This window comes from Prinia subflava, chromosome 18, assembly GCF_021018805.1.
Source record: "Prinia subflava isolate CZ2003 ecotype Zambia chromosome 18, Cam_Psub_1.2, whole genome shotgun sequence".
Taxonomy (NCBI): Eukaryota; Metazoa; Chordata; class Aves; order Passeriformes; family Cisticolidae; genus Prinia; species Prinia subflava.
This window is the reverse complement of record NC_086264.1, coordinates 3521815-3537455: the sequence shown is the minus strand read 5'-3', so window position 1 is coordinate 3537455 and position 15641 is coordinate 3521815. Positions and strand designations below refer to the sequence as shown.

At 48.3% G+C, this 15641-nt stretch overlaps 2 protein-coding genes across 3 annotated transcripts in view; one reads left to right on the top strand and one right to left on the bottom strand.

Annotated features, from left to right (window-relative positions):
* Positions 1-1978: 1978 nt before the first annotated feature.
* Positions 1979-8975, top strand: PAQR3 (progestin and adipoQ receptor family member 3). Of its 2 annotated transcripts, XM_063415280.1 has the most exons (7): positions 1979-2459; positions 2542-2704; positions 3745-3900; positions 4629-4826; positions 6239-6329; positions 6635-6783; positions 7176-8975. In XM_063415280.1, the coding sequence occupies exons 1-6, from the start codon at positions 2275-2277 to the stop codon at positions 6775-6777; spliced, it is 936 nt and encodes a 311-aa protein (XP_063271350.1). In that variant the 5' UTR covers positions 1979-2274; the 3' UTR covers positions 6778-6783; positions 7176-8975. The 2 variants fall into 2 exon arrangements, with proteins under 2 accessions (XP_063271350.1, XP_063271352.1); XM_063415282.1 differs by lacking the exons at positions 1979-2459; positions 2542-2704 and adding an exon at positions 2777-2795.
* A 624-nt stretch (positions 8976-9599) lies between these two features.
* The window catches only part of BMP2K (BMP2 inducible kinase), a 50532-nt gene continuing 44490 nt past the window's right edge, over positions 9600-15641 (bottom strand). The window contains exon 16 of the mRNA XM_063415279.1: positions 9600-14789. Coding sequence (XP_063271349.1) covers positions 13366-14789 — 1424 coding nt within the window. The 3' untranslated portion in view covers positions 9600-13365. The remainder of the gene's footprint in view (positions 14790-15641) is intronic.

The window sequence follows — 15641 nt, the reverse complement described above, 5'->3', positions numbered from 1 at the left end:
ACTCAAAATAAGTAATGTAAGTAATTAATTTAAAGCTCCCCTAATTGTTTCTCAATTTTCCCTATTAATTTAACCTATAACACTCTTCTTATCGAAGCTTCAAAGCTCTAACTTAACATCCAATTAAAGAAAAAAAAGACTGATGTCAGCACCAATTTCTTCTCATGGAACCCCTTGAAGCACTTGGGAATTTATTTAAATTGTACCAGGCTTAGAACCAAAGTGCTTTTTGTAGGTATAACACTCCCAGTAAGCTAATGACACAATGGAAAATTAAGATTAATTAAAGTTTTTAACTCGGTGTCAACTTTCTGATCACCCTTTGGCTTGATGAAAGTGGTTTGACACTTGGAGCAAACAAGAAGTCCCTGGGTCTGTCAGCGGAAGATGGCAAGAGTGCACACAGTTTTCCCCCAGCTCACTGAGATCCAGGGCTCTCTCCTCCTGCCACAACAGCTGTGGCTAAGGATCTCCCTGCAGAATGTGTTTTCAGAATGTGTTGAAATTAGTCTTACTGACTTCAATAGTTGCAAGCTTGGGTGAATGGGAAATGCTGAACCAGAGAAGCAGTATGGAACAGAAAACAGAAACTAAGTAAAAGAGAAATGAACCATTCTGGGTCAGGCACCAAATACATCCTGGGAAGTTGAAACACAAGCATCTTAAAGCTAAACCTGTTCAATTATTATTGTGAACAGGATTCCTCTGAGAAACTCCAAGGTCCTGGGGTTACATGAGGGGGAAAGGGTACCCAGCATACAGAGCAGCTGAGCAGGAGGAGGAGCTACCAGCAGGTCTGCAGGGGTAGGAGCAACAGCACTCTAAGGACACTAACAGGAAGAAATCCCAACGAATGACTGACTGGTACAAATAATCAAGAGCTGCTGCTGACCTAATCCAGCTTATTTTGGGGAACCAAATGGCATAACACAAATCTGTGGGTCAGACAGGATGGCTGGTTCTGTTGAACACCTGACCTTGACTGTCATTGTGGATTTTAAACTCCCATCATCCCCATCTTTTACTTCACATTACACTCCTCTGTCATGGGAAAACCCCATACACTCTTCATACTATTTAATCAGACCAAACACATTTGCAGGGTCCTTCCCAGCACACGACTGACAGAGAGGGCCAAGTGAACCAGGATTACCCTGTGGCATACTCATCTGCAACTTTGAAACCAAAAGTCTTACTATACCTAGGGAATTACTGCTTTTCCCCCACTACTTTTTTCTCTTTCTTTTCTTTTTTCTTTTGTTTTAATTAGCAAAAAAACCCATTAAAAGCAGCTGGTACACAACATACAACTTTTCTTACTAAGGCAACGCAAACTTTTGGAAGTCTTCCTCACTAGTAAGACGTTTTTGGTACTTCATAGAGTACACAGGGAAATCCCCCAAATGCTACTAATTGTGATCTCAATTAAACAGAGATTGTTCTTGCACAGTGCAACTGCAATTACCACAGGGAATGACAGCCCTCGGTGTTGTTAGACTTGACAAGTGTGTTCCTGGCCTCTCTCACTGACATTTGCAGACTCAGGCCTACCTGAGAGGAACACCTGACTGGCTCAAAGGCATGTCTCTGTTGTTGTGGAGGGTTGAAGGGTACGGGAGGGCCCTAGGGCCTCCCCATGGGTCCAGAGTCCTGAAAGGTTCCTGGAAGGTCTGAGGCACCCCAGGGCTCTGAGGCATCCAAGGTATCTCAGGGGATCTTGGAAGTCTGAGGGGTCTGGGAGAGACTCCGGCACCCCGGGGGATCCCAGATCTGAGGGCTCAGGGGATGTCCAGGGCGATCCCAGAGGTCTGAGGGCTCCGAGGGTTCTCAGGAGTCTGAGGCACCTCGGAGGGTCCCGGAGGTCTGAGGGCTCTGAGGGGTCTCGAGGGCTTGAGGGATTCCGGCGGGTCTGAGGGCCCCGGGGCTTTGACAGCTCTGAGGGCTCCCGGGCTGTCCCAGAGGTCTGAGGGCTCTGACGGGTCGCGGGAGTCTGAGGCGCCCCGGGGCGTTGCGGCGGGTCTGAGGCCTCTGAGGTGTCCTGGAGATTTGAAGAGTCCCAGGCGCCCTGAGGGGTTCGGGAACGCTGAGAGGACCTGGCGACTCTCGGGCGCCACCTCGCGGTCACCTCGCGCACAGGACGAGGCAGAGCCGCGCAGTGACGGCATCGGTGGGCGCCGCGAGGTGACGTCATCACGGGCGTTCCCGGGGCCGCTTCCGATCCCGATCCCGGCCCGTGAGGGCGGCTCGGGCCGGTCCGATGCGGCGGCGGGCAGGATGCACCAGAAGCTGCTGCGCAGCGCGCACTACATCGAGCTGGGCAGCTACCAGTACTGGCCGGTGCTGGTGCCCCGCGGCATTCGGCTCTACACGTACGAGCAGATCCCGGTGTTCCTGAAGGACAACCCCTACATCACCGATGGATACCGAGCCTACCTGCCCTCCCGCCTCTGCATCAAGAGGTGAGCGCCCCCCGCGGCCCCGGGCCTCCCCCACCCCGCCTCCGCTCATCGCCTGCCCTGCCTTGTGTCTCCTCTCCCTCAGCCTCTTCATCCTCTCCAACGAGACCGTCAACATCTGGAGTCACCTGCTCGGCTTCCTGCTCTTCTTCACGCTGGGCATCTACGACCTGACGGCCGTGCTGCCGGCGGCCGGCGCCTCCCGCGAGGACTTCGTCATCTGCTCCGTCTGCCTCTTCTGCTTCCAGGTGGGCGCCGGCTCCAGGGCGGTGTTGAACCCCTCCCGCTGTGCGGGCTCACTCCGGGGACAGCGCGGTTTGAGTGGCATCGCTCGTCGAGGTAAAAGCCGCTGTGGTTGGGTCGGATTTGACCTGGAATAAGCTGGGGAAAACTGAACAGCTGGCACAGGAGAGAGTCAGTGCAGTGGTAAACAAGTGCGTTTTTCCAGTCTGTGTCTCAGAGCTTCCGCAGTTTGAGGGGGGTCTGACGCGGCCCCAGGCGGCACCACGTGGTGCTGGAAAGGGCTAAGCACCGGAGCACGGAGATCAGCCGTGGCCTGATAGTTGGGAAGGGCAGGAGGGCTGGTGGCCTTTCTTACTTGTCTGTAAAAAAAAAAATCTGTTCTTACTTGTCTGTAAAATAAGTCTGTTTCCACAGCAGACTTCAAAGGGCCACTGCAGCTCCTGTGAAGTGCACTGACCTTGCAAGAGCACAGAGAGCTAAAGGCACTGTTTGTGTTCTCTGCAGGGTACAGGATGCCTTTGTACAGCCACAAGTGGGAAAAACTCCCTTGCTGGCTGGGACTACTACGAGGTCACAGAGAACCAAACACTTCTCAGGGAAAAGATTTTAAGCCAGCCTAGGAGCAAACAAGCAGCCTATGCATTAAAGAGTTAAATTTCTGTGTATTCCCTCAATAAAGGCACACAGTGGGTGCTGGGCAGTCAGGGCAGATTTGGGCTTTGGGCTCTGCCTAGGGCATTTTGGCCCAGTGGAATTCATCCTCCCTCTGTATTGATGCAGATGTGTCTCCCTGGAGCACTGTGGCCTCACGAGCCCACTTTTCTTACTTGTGCAACTGGTTATCATGATTTGCAGTGTCGTGTTCCTCCTCCCCACTGCCAGAGAAGCTTTATGGCTGGCTGACAGGGATCACAAGTGCCTGCACCAAGGTGCACTGCACATCATGTCATGGGCTGGGCACCTGCTCCAGCTGAAGAGCTGAAGCTTGCTGTGCTCCCTGCTCCTTTGTAAGGAATTAACGTTCCTCATCTGGCCCTCTGTGTAGGTCTGTATGCTTTGCTCAGTAGGATATCACCTGTTCTGCTGTCACCGCTCTGAGAAGACCAGCCGGCGCTGGATGGCACTGGATTACGCAGGAATTTCCATCGGGATCCTGGGCTGCTATGTGTCAGGGGTGTTCTATGCCTTCTATTGCAGTAATGTGAGTCAGCAGCGCATGTCCTTGCAGGGTTTAATTTGTGTGGTCTCACTGTAGTTTCTGTGCTGCAGGAAGGGGGCTCAGTACAGGTGTCCAAATAGAACAGGAGTGGAGAGACAGGGATGGGAACTGAAACACGTCCCTCTGACCCCAGCAGAACTGTGCTGGCTGAAGAGACAGGCAAATGCTGGTTTTCCCTTCCAACTGTTGATTGTACAAGCCTCAAGAAAATATTTAAATTTCTCTCAAGGCAGGGAAACTACAGGTCCTACCTGTATCCAGTGCCTGAGGCTGATCATACAATGTTTCTCATCACAGGTACTTTATTCAAACAGCACTGACCATGAGGTAGCTGCTACGGGGCAGAAACAACCTTGTTTTCTCTCCATCTAATAGAAGATGAGTAAATGAGTTCCTTCTCAAGGCCTGCTGTGGACATGGCTGTCCAGGAGCTGAACTGGGCTGGTGAGGCACAGGTGCATTAAAAACATTTGGTGCAGGAAGTGCTTGGAATAAAGGATGTGGTGCCAGGTGCCCCCAAGCAACAGAGTCCCTTCCCCTCAGTGCCAGCTGACAAACACAGGGCCCTGCACTGAGACCCACTGCTGGCACTCATGGCAGGGACAGGTTGAGGTATCACTGTGCTCAGTCACTGAAACCTTCTGCCCAGAGGTGACTTTTGCATGTGATAAGAAACCCACAAACTTGCCTTTGTTTTTTTTTGCCCTCAGTACTGGCGCCAGGTGTATTTGATCACTGTGCTGGCCATGATCCTGGCAGTGTTTTTTGCTCAGATCCATCCCAGTTACCTCACACAGCAGTGGCACAGGCTGCGCTCCATCATCTTCTGCTGCGTCTCTGGCTATGGAATCATTCCCACCATCCACTGGGTTTGGCTCAATGGCGGTGTTGGTGCATCCATTGTACAGGTAAAAAAAAAAAAAAAAAAAAAAAAGAAAAGAAGGAAATAAGATTCCCTTTTGCTTTTCAGTTGCCATTTTCCTTGAGTCCTCTTACATTTGGAGAAACAATGGGGAAGCAGGAGGAAGGAAAATTCCTCTAAGGAATTCTTTTGGTCTGTATGATCAAAATGAGAACACTGAGAAATGTGTTGAGAGGGGGTAAACAGCTCCATTCTGCTGTGCTGCTCTAAAGCTGCAGTGAGAAAGAAAGCAGAATCCAGGCGTGTCTGTGCCTGGGCACAGAGCAGCCTGTGCGGGCAGACCACACCCTCACCCATGGAGGGGGTCCAGGAGCTGAGGTGGCGGAGGAACAGGTCGGAGCCTGTCAGGCTTCATGAGTGCTCAGGGCTGGCCGCCTCCACAGGTGCAGAGGGCAACCAGGAGACACTGGGATGATGGGATGATTATTTTTCTCCTCTCTTGTTCCCTAGAATTGTAGCAGAAATCAGCATTTATGTGTTCAGGCCTCTGTCTCCTGCACAATCCTTTAACAGCCCTTTAACATTACTATTTTCCTGTTTGTTTCACCACTTGGAATTATGCTACGAAGGCAGCAGCCCAGTACACCTAAAGGCAGTCCAATGTGCCCCAGTATGAACCACCCTGATATTGCAGTTACCTAGGGTTACCTGATGGTGTGGAAGGACACACTTCATAGTGAGCACAAACTTCACATGCCTGGGCTGGCCTGGATGGATGGTTGGCCCTTGGGGTGAGGGTTCAGCTTGGTCCACAGCTGCTTTGGAATGTGGCAGAGCCCCACTTGGAAATAGATGTGGCCTTTATACAGGACATTTTACACTGGCCCTCTAGAAGTCATACCAATAGTAGTCATGCCCCCACACTTCCCCATTTGGCTTCCCCAGGGATAGCAGGATGGTGTCTACCGTACACAGTTTGTTTCAGAAAAATGGCCCACTTTTTGTAACAAAACATTCTGCTAACAAAATCCACCTGGTGACTGAATTGCTGGTTACTGACCACCCAGTGTGAACAGCCTTACGGGCTCTGGTGCAGCAGCTGCGATCCCAGGATAAGTGAGATGTTCTGTGCAGTGCAGTGCTGTGCAGTGCAGTGCAGTGCAGTGGCTGTTCTGTGCAGGGTCAGGGGAGTGGCAAGTGACCTTTCACAGACAGATGCTATGTCTGCTGTTGGCTGAACTGCGTAGCTTGTGTGTAGGAGCAAGAGGCTGGAATAAGAGGTTTCTTCCCACTCAGGCTTTCCTGGAGTTTGATATGTGCATCCCCATTGGATTTGTGCATAGCTGCATAGGCAGGGAAGGAAGATTTGGTGTTGTCATACCTTCTTTTTTATCTTTAGGGACATTTTTTCTGGTTTTGCTTTCTAACAGAATAGGCGAGCTTCCTTTTCTTTTGCAGGAGTTTGCTCCGCGGGTGTTTGTCATGTACTTCATCGCTGCTGTAGCTTTTCTCTTCTATATTTCCAAAGTTCCAGAAAGATACTTCCCAGGTAGGAAATTCTCTTCTGGCTGTTTTTTTTTTTTTCTGCAGTTAAACTTCCTACAGTGTCACAGTCCTTGCTGTGGGTCCTGAATTTCCTGAGAGAGAACAAGCTGACTATGTTCCCCATGCAGTGTTCCCATGCAGAGTAAAAGAGTGGGAGGAGGCAGACAACTTCCATCAAGTTTGTTAAAGAACTTTCCCTGTCACCCCTCAAGGGCAGGGTATGGCGGAGCTCTGCAGGAGACTGATTGCACTGCACGCACTGTGGCCAAATTTAACAGCTGAACTCCATGCCCCTGTTCTCCCCCACAGGCCAGCTGAACTACCTCGGTTCAAGCCACCAAGTGTGGCACATCCTGGCAGTGGTGATGCTGTATTGGTGGCACCAGTCCACAGTGTACATCATGCAGTACCGACACAGCAAGCCCTGCCCCGAGTACAGCGCGGACTTGTGAGCCAAGGTACAGTTGCCATCCACGGGGAACGGGATACTCTAACCACAGGCTTCAGGAATCCTGGCCTGAACCTCAGGTCGCTGCCCCAGAGTGGATCCTGACTGGTGCAAACAAAAAGCAGGGATGTGATGTCAGGCACTCAGCTCACCTGTGCTGCTGCATTGGATGAGGCTCTGTGGAGCTGCTGGGCCCTTGAGCAGTTTAGAGCAGGCTGGACTTAGACTTGCCAAATGCCTTCCAGCTCAGTGTCACAATCTTAGTAGTCGCAAACCATTAGGCTTTTTCTCAGGCTTTTATCAGATTTTCAGTCTGCTTAGCATTACGGATGTTGTGGAAATCAGATGAGCTACCAAGTACACATGCACAGTGATTTACCTCATTTCCCTGCTCTGTTTCAGAGGCAGCACAAGAAGATTTGTGACTCTGAGCGTCTGGACCTCATGTGATGAGCTGTGCTGTCAAGGACTGAGGCAGTTCCTTTCCTGACTCCTGGACTCTTACCCCCTTGCTGGAACAAAGTGTTACTGCAAGCTTTGATAAACACAGCAGCACTGCCTGGGATCTGAGGGGCATTTCCTTCTCAGCCAGTTCTTGCTCTGCAGTCAAGCACCAAACAGCTCTTCCTGGAGCGGGACAGCAGGAGACTGAGCTCATGTGGCATGCGGATCCCAGCGAGATGTTTTGTTGCCTAGCAAATACAAATGGCTCAGCCAAGCGTACTCAGGCCTGGACACCAGGTTTTTGAGTGGTGTGCACCGTTAGGAGAACACTTCTGACAGCGTGCCTGTAAAATTGTAGGAACTGTGGGAGCTGGTCCTGGATCCAAACCATAGCCCTGGGGGCTGCGCGTCCTTCAGTGTTTGCACGGAAGATGTATTTATGCTTCAGCATTGGCACTGGAACGTATGAACTGGAATTCAGTGGATTTGTGTCCTGGTCTGGACAAGCTCTTTCCCATTCTCTGGGAGATAAGATCACATGACATGCAGTACACCTAGATGTTAATTGCAGATCTTAAAAATAGCCTCCCCCAAGGGGGTTTGTGCCATTGCTTGAAGAAATTTCTCTAGATCCCTTCAGTAATCTGGAATTCGTATTCCAAAATATTCCAGGAGTAGCACTAAGCCTGCATGTCCATGTTTGTTGCTGTTTTGCAATCAGTGAACTTGCCAGGGGCTGCAGATTCCTTTCCTTTCCATTGTGCAGGATGATACTGCATTTGCAGACACCACTGTCCAAAACGACTTGCTGCCACAGTGCAAAGGCTGCCTAGAGTTTCAGGATGTGTTGTGAAACCATCTCTTATAAAATGAACAGTAGGGAGCCGTGAAATACTCTGGTTATCGGGTAGCTGCAGCCCAGCACAATTAAGCTCCAGGGGTGCCGGTCTTCCAAACAGCATTGAAATGCTTTGGACTTTTGGGTTAGAGGCAATGATGCTGTTGGGACTAATCCTAGATGGTTAATGTCCTTGTGGAGAGGGCTTCCCTGTAATCCCCTGGGAGAGGCTGGCTGGGTGCAGTGACTTCCTCAAGGCAGCCAGGCTGTTAGCTGCCCAAAGCTGCCTCTCCCTGGGCTAAGGCAGGACTTGTGTTCTGGTCAGGGTGTGCCAAGGAGACTTGTAGTGGAGGTGGAAGCTTACAGATAGGCACCTAAATTCCTCGGGCATGGAGAAGGCAGGATACTAACTCCTCTTCATGTGCTGGACAGAGATGCTCTCTGTTTAGGTCAGAGGGTGGTTTTGGTGCTTTTTTTGTTGTTTTTTTTTAAACTCCAGAGACAAGCGTTGGCAAAACTGACTCTGCATTAATGATTCAGCTCCCAGACCTTTAAGCCTTTCAGTGTAAGCACTGATTTTTTTTTATGATTTTTTTTTTAACTTGACAGCCAAGCAAGTTTCATGTGCACTAATTACTACTACTGAAGCCTGACAAGGAACTTGCAAGTATAAAAGTCTGTTTCCAGTGTTATGTGTACACTAATACCTGAAGAATGTGTCTGTGCTCTGAAATAATACTGACTTGAGCATTCACTAATGTATTTTTTAAATGGAAATTCTTAACTTCTCCAGCAGTTTTCACCAGATAAGGAAACTGCCAAGCTGTGCATTTTTACCTGACACAATTTATCAAGCTGCATGATGGTTTTTCCTGTACATACTGAACCTATAAATAAATTCCAGTTCATTGGTTTTTTTCCTTGGAGTAACATCATTCCTGCATCTGCAGTGAAATGATAGATGTCAATGGCTCAACCATGGAACTTGTGCCACATCCTGTGGGTTACACAGACAGGGATTTTTTACATCGTCTGTTACACAGACAGCTGAATTTGCTGATGAACTCAGCTTTGCAGCCTACTACCACTACTCTTTATTAACAGAGTCCTGTTGTTGCTTAATCTGTTCTTGACCATTTTCATTCTTACTTCAGCTCACCCAAAAGTAAAATCAATATAAGGAGCATTCAAACAAACCTGCTCCAATAAACAACTACAGGAAGGGGCTCCCACCACATTATAGTGCTGTCCAGAACTGCAGAGCTCAGTCCACAGAATTGGCATTGGGAACCATACATAACCCTTCTGCAAGAAGGTTTTAAGGAGTAACACTGAACCAAAGGAATTCAAAATAACACATGATCCACATATTTTTAACCAGTTGGACACAGCGAGATGATTGGGCAGCAAATACAACTACATAAAACACTTTCTAAGAGAGCCACAAGTGCTTACAGCTACAAAATAATTCAGCAGCAGCAGCACTGCTTATGAGTAAATGAAAGTCTACACATGAACACAACAGTGTTGAAGAGACCTGCAAAGACACTGTCACCAGGTTTGTTTATTTAACAACTCCAAGGATCTTATGATACACATCAGCTTCACAAAAAAAGTTAAAAGTTCTTGCTTTAGTAGTACACAGAAAAGCTTTAGAAACTCCAAGTCTAACAAGAAATGGAAGTGTAGTTCAGGCAAGTGCACTTAAAAGCTGAATGCCAGCAATTTTAAATTAATTTTTATGCTCTTTAATACTAGGTGATGCCTCAGTCACAATTTTAGGCATACATACAATCTCCTAGATTTCCTTTCAAACTAAGCACTATGGAACAGTAACATAGCAGCCACCTTGGTGCTTAACTCATATTCACTCAAGTCACAAACATGATTGTGGCTGCTGTGTTACCAAAACCACAGCAACTCCAAGGGGTATGTGATGTGTGCAAGCATGTGTATATTTTATATATACTTCTCATATATAAAAATACACAATATAATATAAAAAACTCCAGATAAACTCTTATTCTCACAGTAGCAAATATATCAACTTATTTTCACAGTACTCGGTTTTACTAACTGGGGCACCCAGAGTGATTATAAGGTTTTTCCTCCAACACTGGTGCTCACAGAGCCCCCCACCACACAAACGGCAGCCCAAGCATTAATTATATTAATTACACACCTCAGGGCCCTTTGAGTCTGCAAACACAACTATCTGGTTTTTCTTTCTGTGACCCCAACCACTAAGGGCTTCTTAGTACCTTGGGACAGACGCTCTCTCCAGCAGCTGATCCTAGAAGGCCTGTGTTTCAGTCCCTCAGCATGCTGAAGGAGAAGCTGTAAAAATACGTTGGGATTTCTGTCTGGAAGGGAAGTGTCAACCCCTTGCCTTGCCCTCTTGCTACCACAGGCAATATATACATGTCTACTGCAACAAGGGCTTTCCTGGTTTCAAGTAAGGTCATGTTGCACTCCACATACCCTGAAAAAAGTCAAAGGATATCCCATTCCCTGACAGTCACACATTTTACCTCCTTTGAATAGTGGATGAAAATAACCCCAAACTTGGATTCAGTTTGGTATAAAATACATACACCAGTCAAAGTCAGCTTAGTGGGGTGCACCAATCTCACATCGACCATTGAGAAAGGATAAAATAACTCTAAAAAGTTACATTTAAGCAAAAACCTGATTGTGTCTCGAGTATGAAGAACCAGGTTTGTGTTAAGGCCACTAGGAGGCAAATATCATGGGCCATAACTCATGCCAGGTCTAGAGTCACTGGGGTCTGCAGTTGCCTTTGCCTTACCTCTCCCTTCAGCTTTGCTGTACTGCAATATAATTATATACAGACCCTCTACCAAAATCCCCTGCAGCTCTCTCAGCCTGGAGTAAATCACCAGTACATGAACACATTTCCTGTTTTTAATTTACCTGATCACTTCTGCCCACATTGCATCTGCTGGTGCCCAGCCTTCTCCCAATATGTCCAACAGCCCCTACTTCTCCCAAGCCCTAGAGCCAAGCCCCAGTGACATGTGCATTGTTAACCCTTCCCGTTGCTTTCCCACTGGGAAGGCAGCAACAGCGTGGCTTTGGTGAGGACCAGCCACATTTATGACCACAGTTTTAATCTCATTTTGTGTCCACCCCACTGCCCCATTTGTCATTTCAACTCTGTTCCAAGAGCTCTTCAGGCAGGTAACAGCTCTGAAGGACACTGAGAAAGGACACTGAGAAAGGCAGCTCATAAGAATGTACAGAGGGGGAAAAAAAAAAAAAAACCCCACCAAAAAACCAAAACAACAAACGAAAAAGACCATTAACCTGAGTGTCAGAAATGCTACAAAAACTGGCATGTGCTTCTTGCAGCCTTTGGCACCAAACAGGTGAGAAGAGCAGTAATAAAGCCTGGAAAGTCCTGTGTTGAAACATTTCTCTTCAATCTCCTAAGGGCTTAACTTGTAAGTCTGGAAAAGGCACACTGAAGCAGGCACAGCTGGAATATTCCACATACACCCTTGTGAGAAATTAAACTGAGGAAGGCAATACACCATCGCCATGAGCTACGTTCAGATTCCTGGGCTAAGGGAAGCAATCTCACATACATCCTAGAGGGCATTTTATCAAACTGATCCCAAAGGTGTCATGTGATTTGTCTTCAATGTTTTCAGTGAATATTGTAAGGGACCAAATCCTGCCCCTCAGAGATCTCAGGATCACAGATCTCTATATCCAGCAGGAGGCATTGGGGGGAAATCACAACCATGAATATTTCACTTCACCTGTGATGGGGGGCCATGGGACACTTGGCCACAAACAGTTATGTCATCCATGTGCAAACACCCAGCTACCTACTCAGCCTCCAGTGGAGCAGGACAGAAAGGTGAGACAAGCTGAGGAACCACCTCCTTCCGTGTCCCCATAAGGATGGCCATGGAACCAGGCATGGCTGTCCTGAGGGGCACTGTCTCTGCAGACGGTGCCCATGGTTTGGGACAAGCTGCGAGGCAGTGGAGCTGTCCCACCTACACAACACCAGCTTCTGCACCACAGGAAGCAAACTCTGTGCTCAGCAGTGTTCATACCTCCTCCCATCACCAGAGGCACCTCCTGGAGTTCCTCAGCTTCTGAGGTCCTGGGTGGCAGGGCAGGGGTCCTGCCCAAAAGGCTGTGTGGGGTGAAATGCAGCTCAGTGGTCCAGCAGCCACCATCTCCTGCCAGAACACAGCCAGGGCAGGAAGCATCTCCAAAGCACAGTGCATTTAGCAAATCTTAGAAGAGCATTAGGTTACATTTTATAAAACTGTTGCGGTAAAAAACCAACATGTTTGAGAGAATACACATTTTCTTTGCAATAAAAATCCAAGATGAAAACAGACACAAATCCCAATTTGCAATCAAATCAATCCAATGGTTGTACCTCACAGTCAACTCTGCAAGTCATCTGAAACACTCCATATGTGCTCAAGGACAGCCTCTCTTCCAGTGTGATGAGTCTCCTAAGTGCTGCAATCCCAACCATATCCCTGCTGTCTCACTCCCTGACACATTCAGGCTTCTCACAGATCAGTAAATTATCTGCTTCTTTAGTTTTGACTCTAAATTACCAGATTGCTATTTTACATTAATGGCACTTACTTCAGAAAAATAAAATTGACTATTTAGGCACACAAAAAATAATCTGCCTTTCATTTCTGCAGCTGTATAGATGTCTGCAAGCCATAGCTGTGCTCTGGAATTCTGGGCCACAGCCCCCTGAGGATGTGGCTGCTTTATTTTTATGATTAATGATGGTAGTTTTCACCTAGGAAGCAAAGACTTGGCCATTTCCAGCACATAATCTGGGTATCAGCATGTCTTTGTTCTTAGGTGTGCTGAGACATGATGAAGCACCACAGTTCATCAGCCCCCTGAACATATGGAAAACATTTTCCATGTGCTCCCTGCCTGTTCCGCTCAACCGGGGCACATGGCAGAGGGATTGAAAGGCAACACCAAAGTGCACAATGACAGTATGTCCCAGGGCCCCAAGTCATTAACAGGGATTCATATCTATTCCTCATTTCATTCCGTGAGCCATCTGCCATAAGGAAACAACATTCCTGATTTCTTTTTTCTTTTTCTCAAGAAGACCCAGATCAGAATTAGACGTTATTTGCAATTCCATCATGCATGCAGGCCATTGCCTCCTCAGCCTGAACAAGCTGTACAACCCAGGTCTCTGGCATTTTAACCACATAAATTACGCCACTAAATCTTTATTAAGAGACTTGGAGACGTGGAGTGGGGCAAACCCATTGGAAGCCTCTACTGTTTAGAAGGGAATGGAGCTGCTCCAAAGGGATCTAACTCCAGTGCCTGCTGTGGTTGGCTCTGTGTGCTCTGCACAACCAGCTCTGTGAAGGGCACCGCACCGAAGTCATCTGTTTTCAGCCCGTCCCCACCGTGAATGGCCCCATGCAAGGAGCTCTGCCTTGGCCTGCCAGCCACGACTACTGTGCCATGGTCCCCGCGGCTGTCCCCAAAGCCCTGGTGCTGGGCATGGCGCATCAGGTCCGGCGGGTGGAAGGGTTTGGCGCCGAAAGGATCCAGTAGAGTATCGTCTGTCTGTAGAGGGTTGGCTCGATCCTTGCTGTCAGATACAGCCACACTGATGTTCTCCTTGGAGTCTGAGATGGTCAGGAACTCGTTGCTGCTCTGGGAGTCCCTGCGGCCGGCCTTCCTGTGCCGGCGGGCACGCTCTGGGGTGCGGTAGCTGGGTTTCAACCCCTTCTTTGTGGTGGTGGGGGTGCCGTGATGGCGCTTCCCATTGTTCTTGGACACCTCCTGCTTCATGCGCCTCTGGCGGGAAGACAGTTTCTGTAGGTTCCGCTGCTGCTTCACCTTCTGATGCTGTTGGCTCTCTGTGATATCCTCAAATGGAACCAGCCCGAACAGGTCCTCCCTACTCCCAGCAGACTTGGGGAGAAGGGATGGCTGAAATGGGGTGCAACCAAAGATATCCAGACTCCGTGGAGAGCTGGGGGAGAGCAGAGGCTCCATCCCTGACCCTTGCCCATCTTGCTGGGGCATCTTTTTGCTGAAAGGAGCTTTTATGAAAACATCAAAATCATCGTGCTCTTGGCTTAGGCAGGGAAAAGCCACCTGAGAAGAAACAGTTTTGTCCATCTTCGCTGTGGCCTGAGGTTGTAGAGTGAAAAAGGGCACAGCTCCAAACACGTCAAATTCTTGGCCAGAGTTGACTGGAGTGCTTGGCACCTCAGGCGGGGACATAGGCACTGAACTGGGCTCTGTGATTTCACCGCTACCCGTACCATCTCTGAACCGATTGCTCAGGAGCCCTCCCACACATTTTTGCTTGGTTCGGTCACAATCAGAATCAGAGCTCTGCTTTTCTTCCTCCTCTTCTTCCACCTCTTCCTCAGAATCCATGAGGAGAGGTCGGTGGCCTGAGTTCTCTGGTTCTGTATCGTCATCATTGAAGTCTCCATTCTCTCCATGCAAGACTTCTTCATCGTCCTGTTCTTCTTCCTCACTGCTCTTGGGAGAAGGAGGATCAGATTCAAAATCACTCTCTGACTCCTCACCACCTTTTGTCACATGTCCCTCTGCACTTTTCCTCCCTGCCCGAGGATCTCTAAATGCATGGCTCAGTTTTCCAGCCTTTGTTGGGGTCCCTAAGTTACTTCCTTGATTACTGGCTGAGTTATCCACTTGTTTTCCAGGAGAACCTGCAGGTCCAAAGAAAAAAGCAAATGAAAACTTAAAACATAACAATGGCAAAATTTACTCCACACACCCCACAGCCACACATCCCAGGAGATGATGCAAACATATATCCTGTACTTAGGAACGGAAGCAAGCTAAAAATCAGATCTGACATTTCAAACAGCATTCATAAAATCAACAGACAGAGCTGCCAATTTTACTTCTAAAGCACAAGGTGTCTGGAAATACAGTACCAGTATTTAGGGGGCATACAGAAGGGCTAATGGACACAGGTGATCTCTAGAGACAGCTTTTCAAACCCAGTCATTATACTTCCGTTCTCCTCTGGGAAAACAGGAGGCAGCAGGATTTTAACACTTTAATTTTCTATATTATATTTTTTTAAGCAGACAAGCTATTTTTTGATGTGCTTCTGCTTTGACAGTCTGCTCTGACAATGCTCTAGTCATGAGAGCAGCTCCTTCTAACTTCTGCAGCAACTGAGGCACAACAGCTCTTGCTTTTCCTCAAGTTTGACAGCAATGCTTTCTGCTTTGTGTCTAAATGCAACCTGTCAGCTCAGCTTCCCTATGGCAAGGAAATTTATTTACTCGTTTTCCTCTGCCAGCTTTCTCCCCACTATTCACTGACAACTAGAACTGAAAGAACAATTCACTGATGAGTCTTTTGTGGTGTAGTTGCCTTGGGAACAATGCAAGTAAGTAAAAATTTTGCAGCAGGGGTGGGATGGCAGGAGCAGGCAGAGCAGGGGAGGCTTCACAGTGGCACTGGCACTGCTCTCATCACTAAGCAAATCCAGTTTTTCCCTGTGTCAGACCCCCATTATGTGAGGAGATGTTTTCAGGAGTATAACT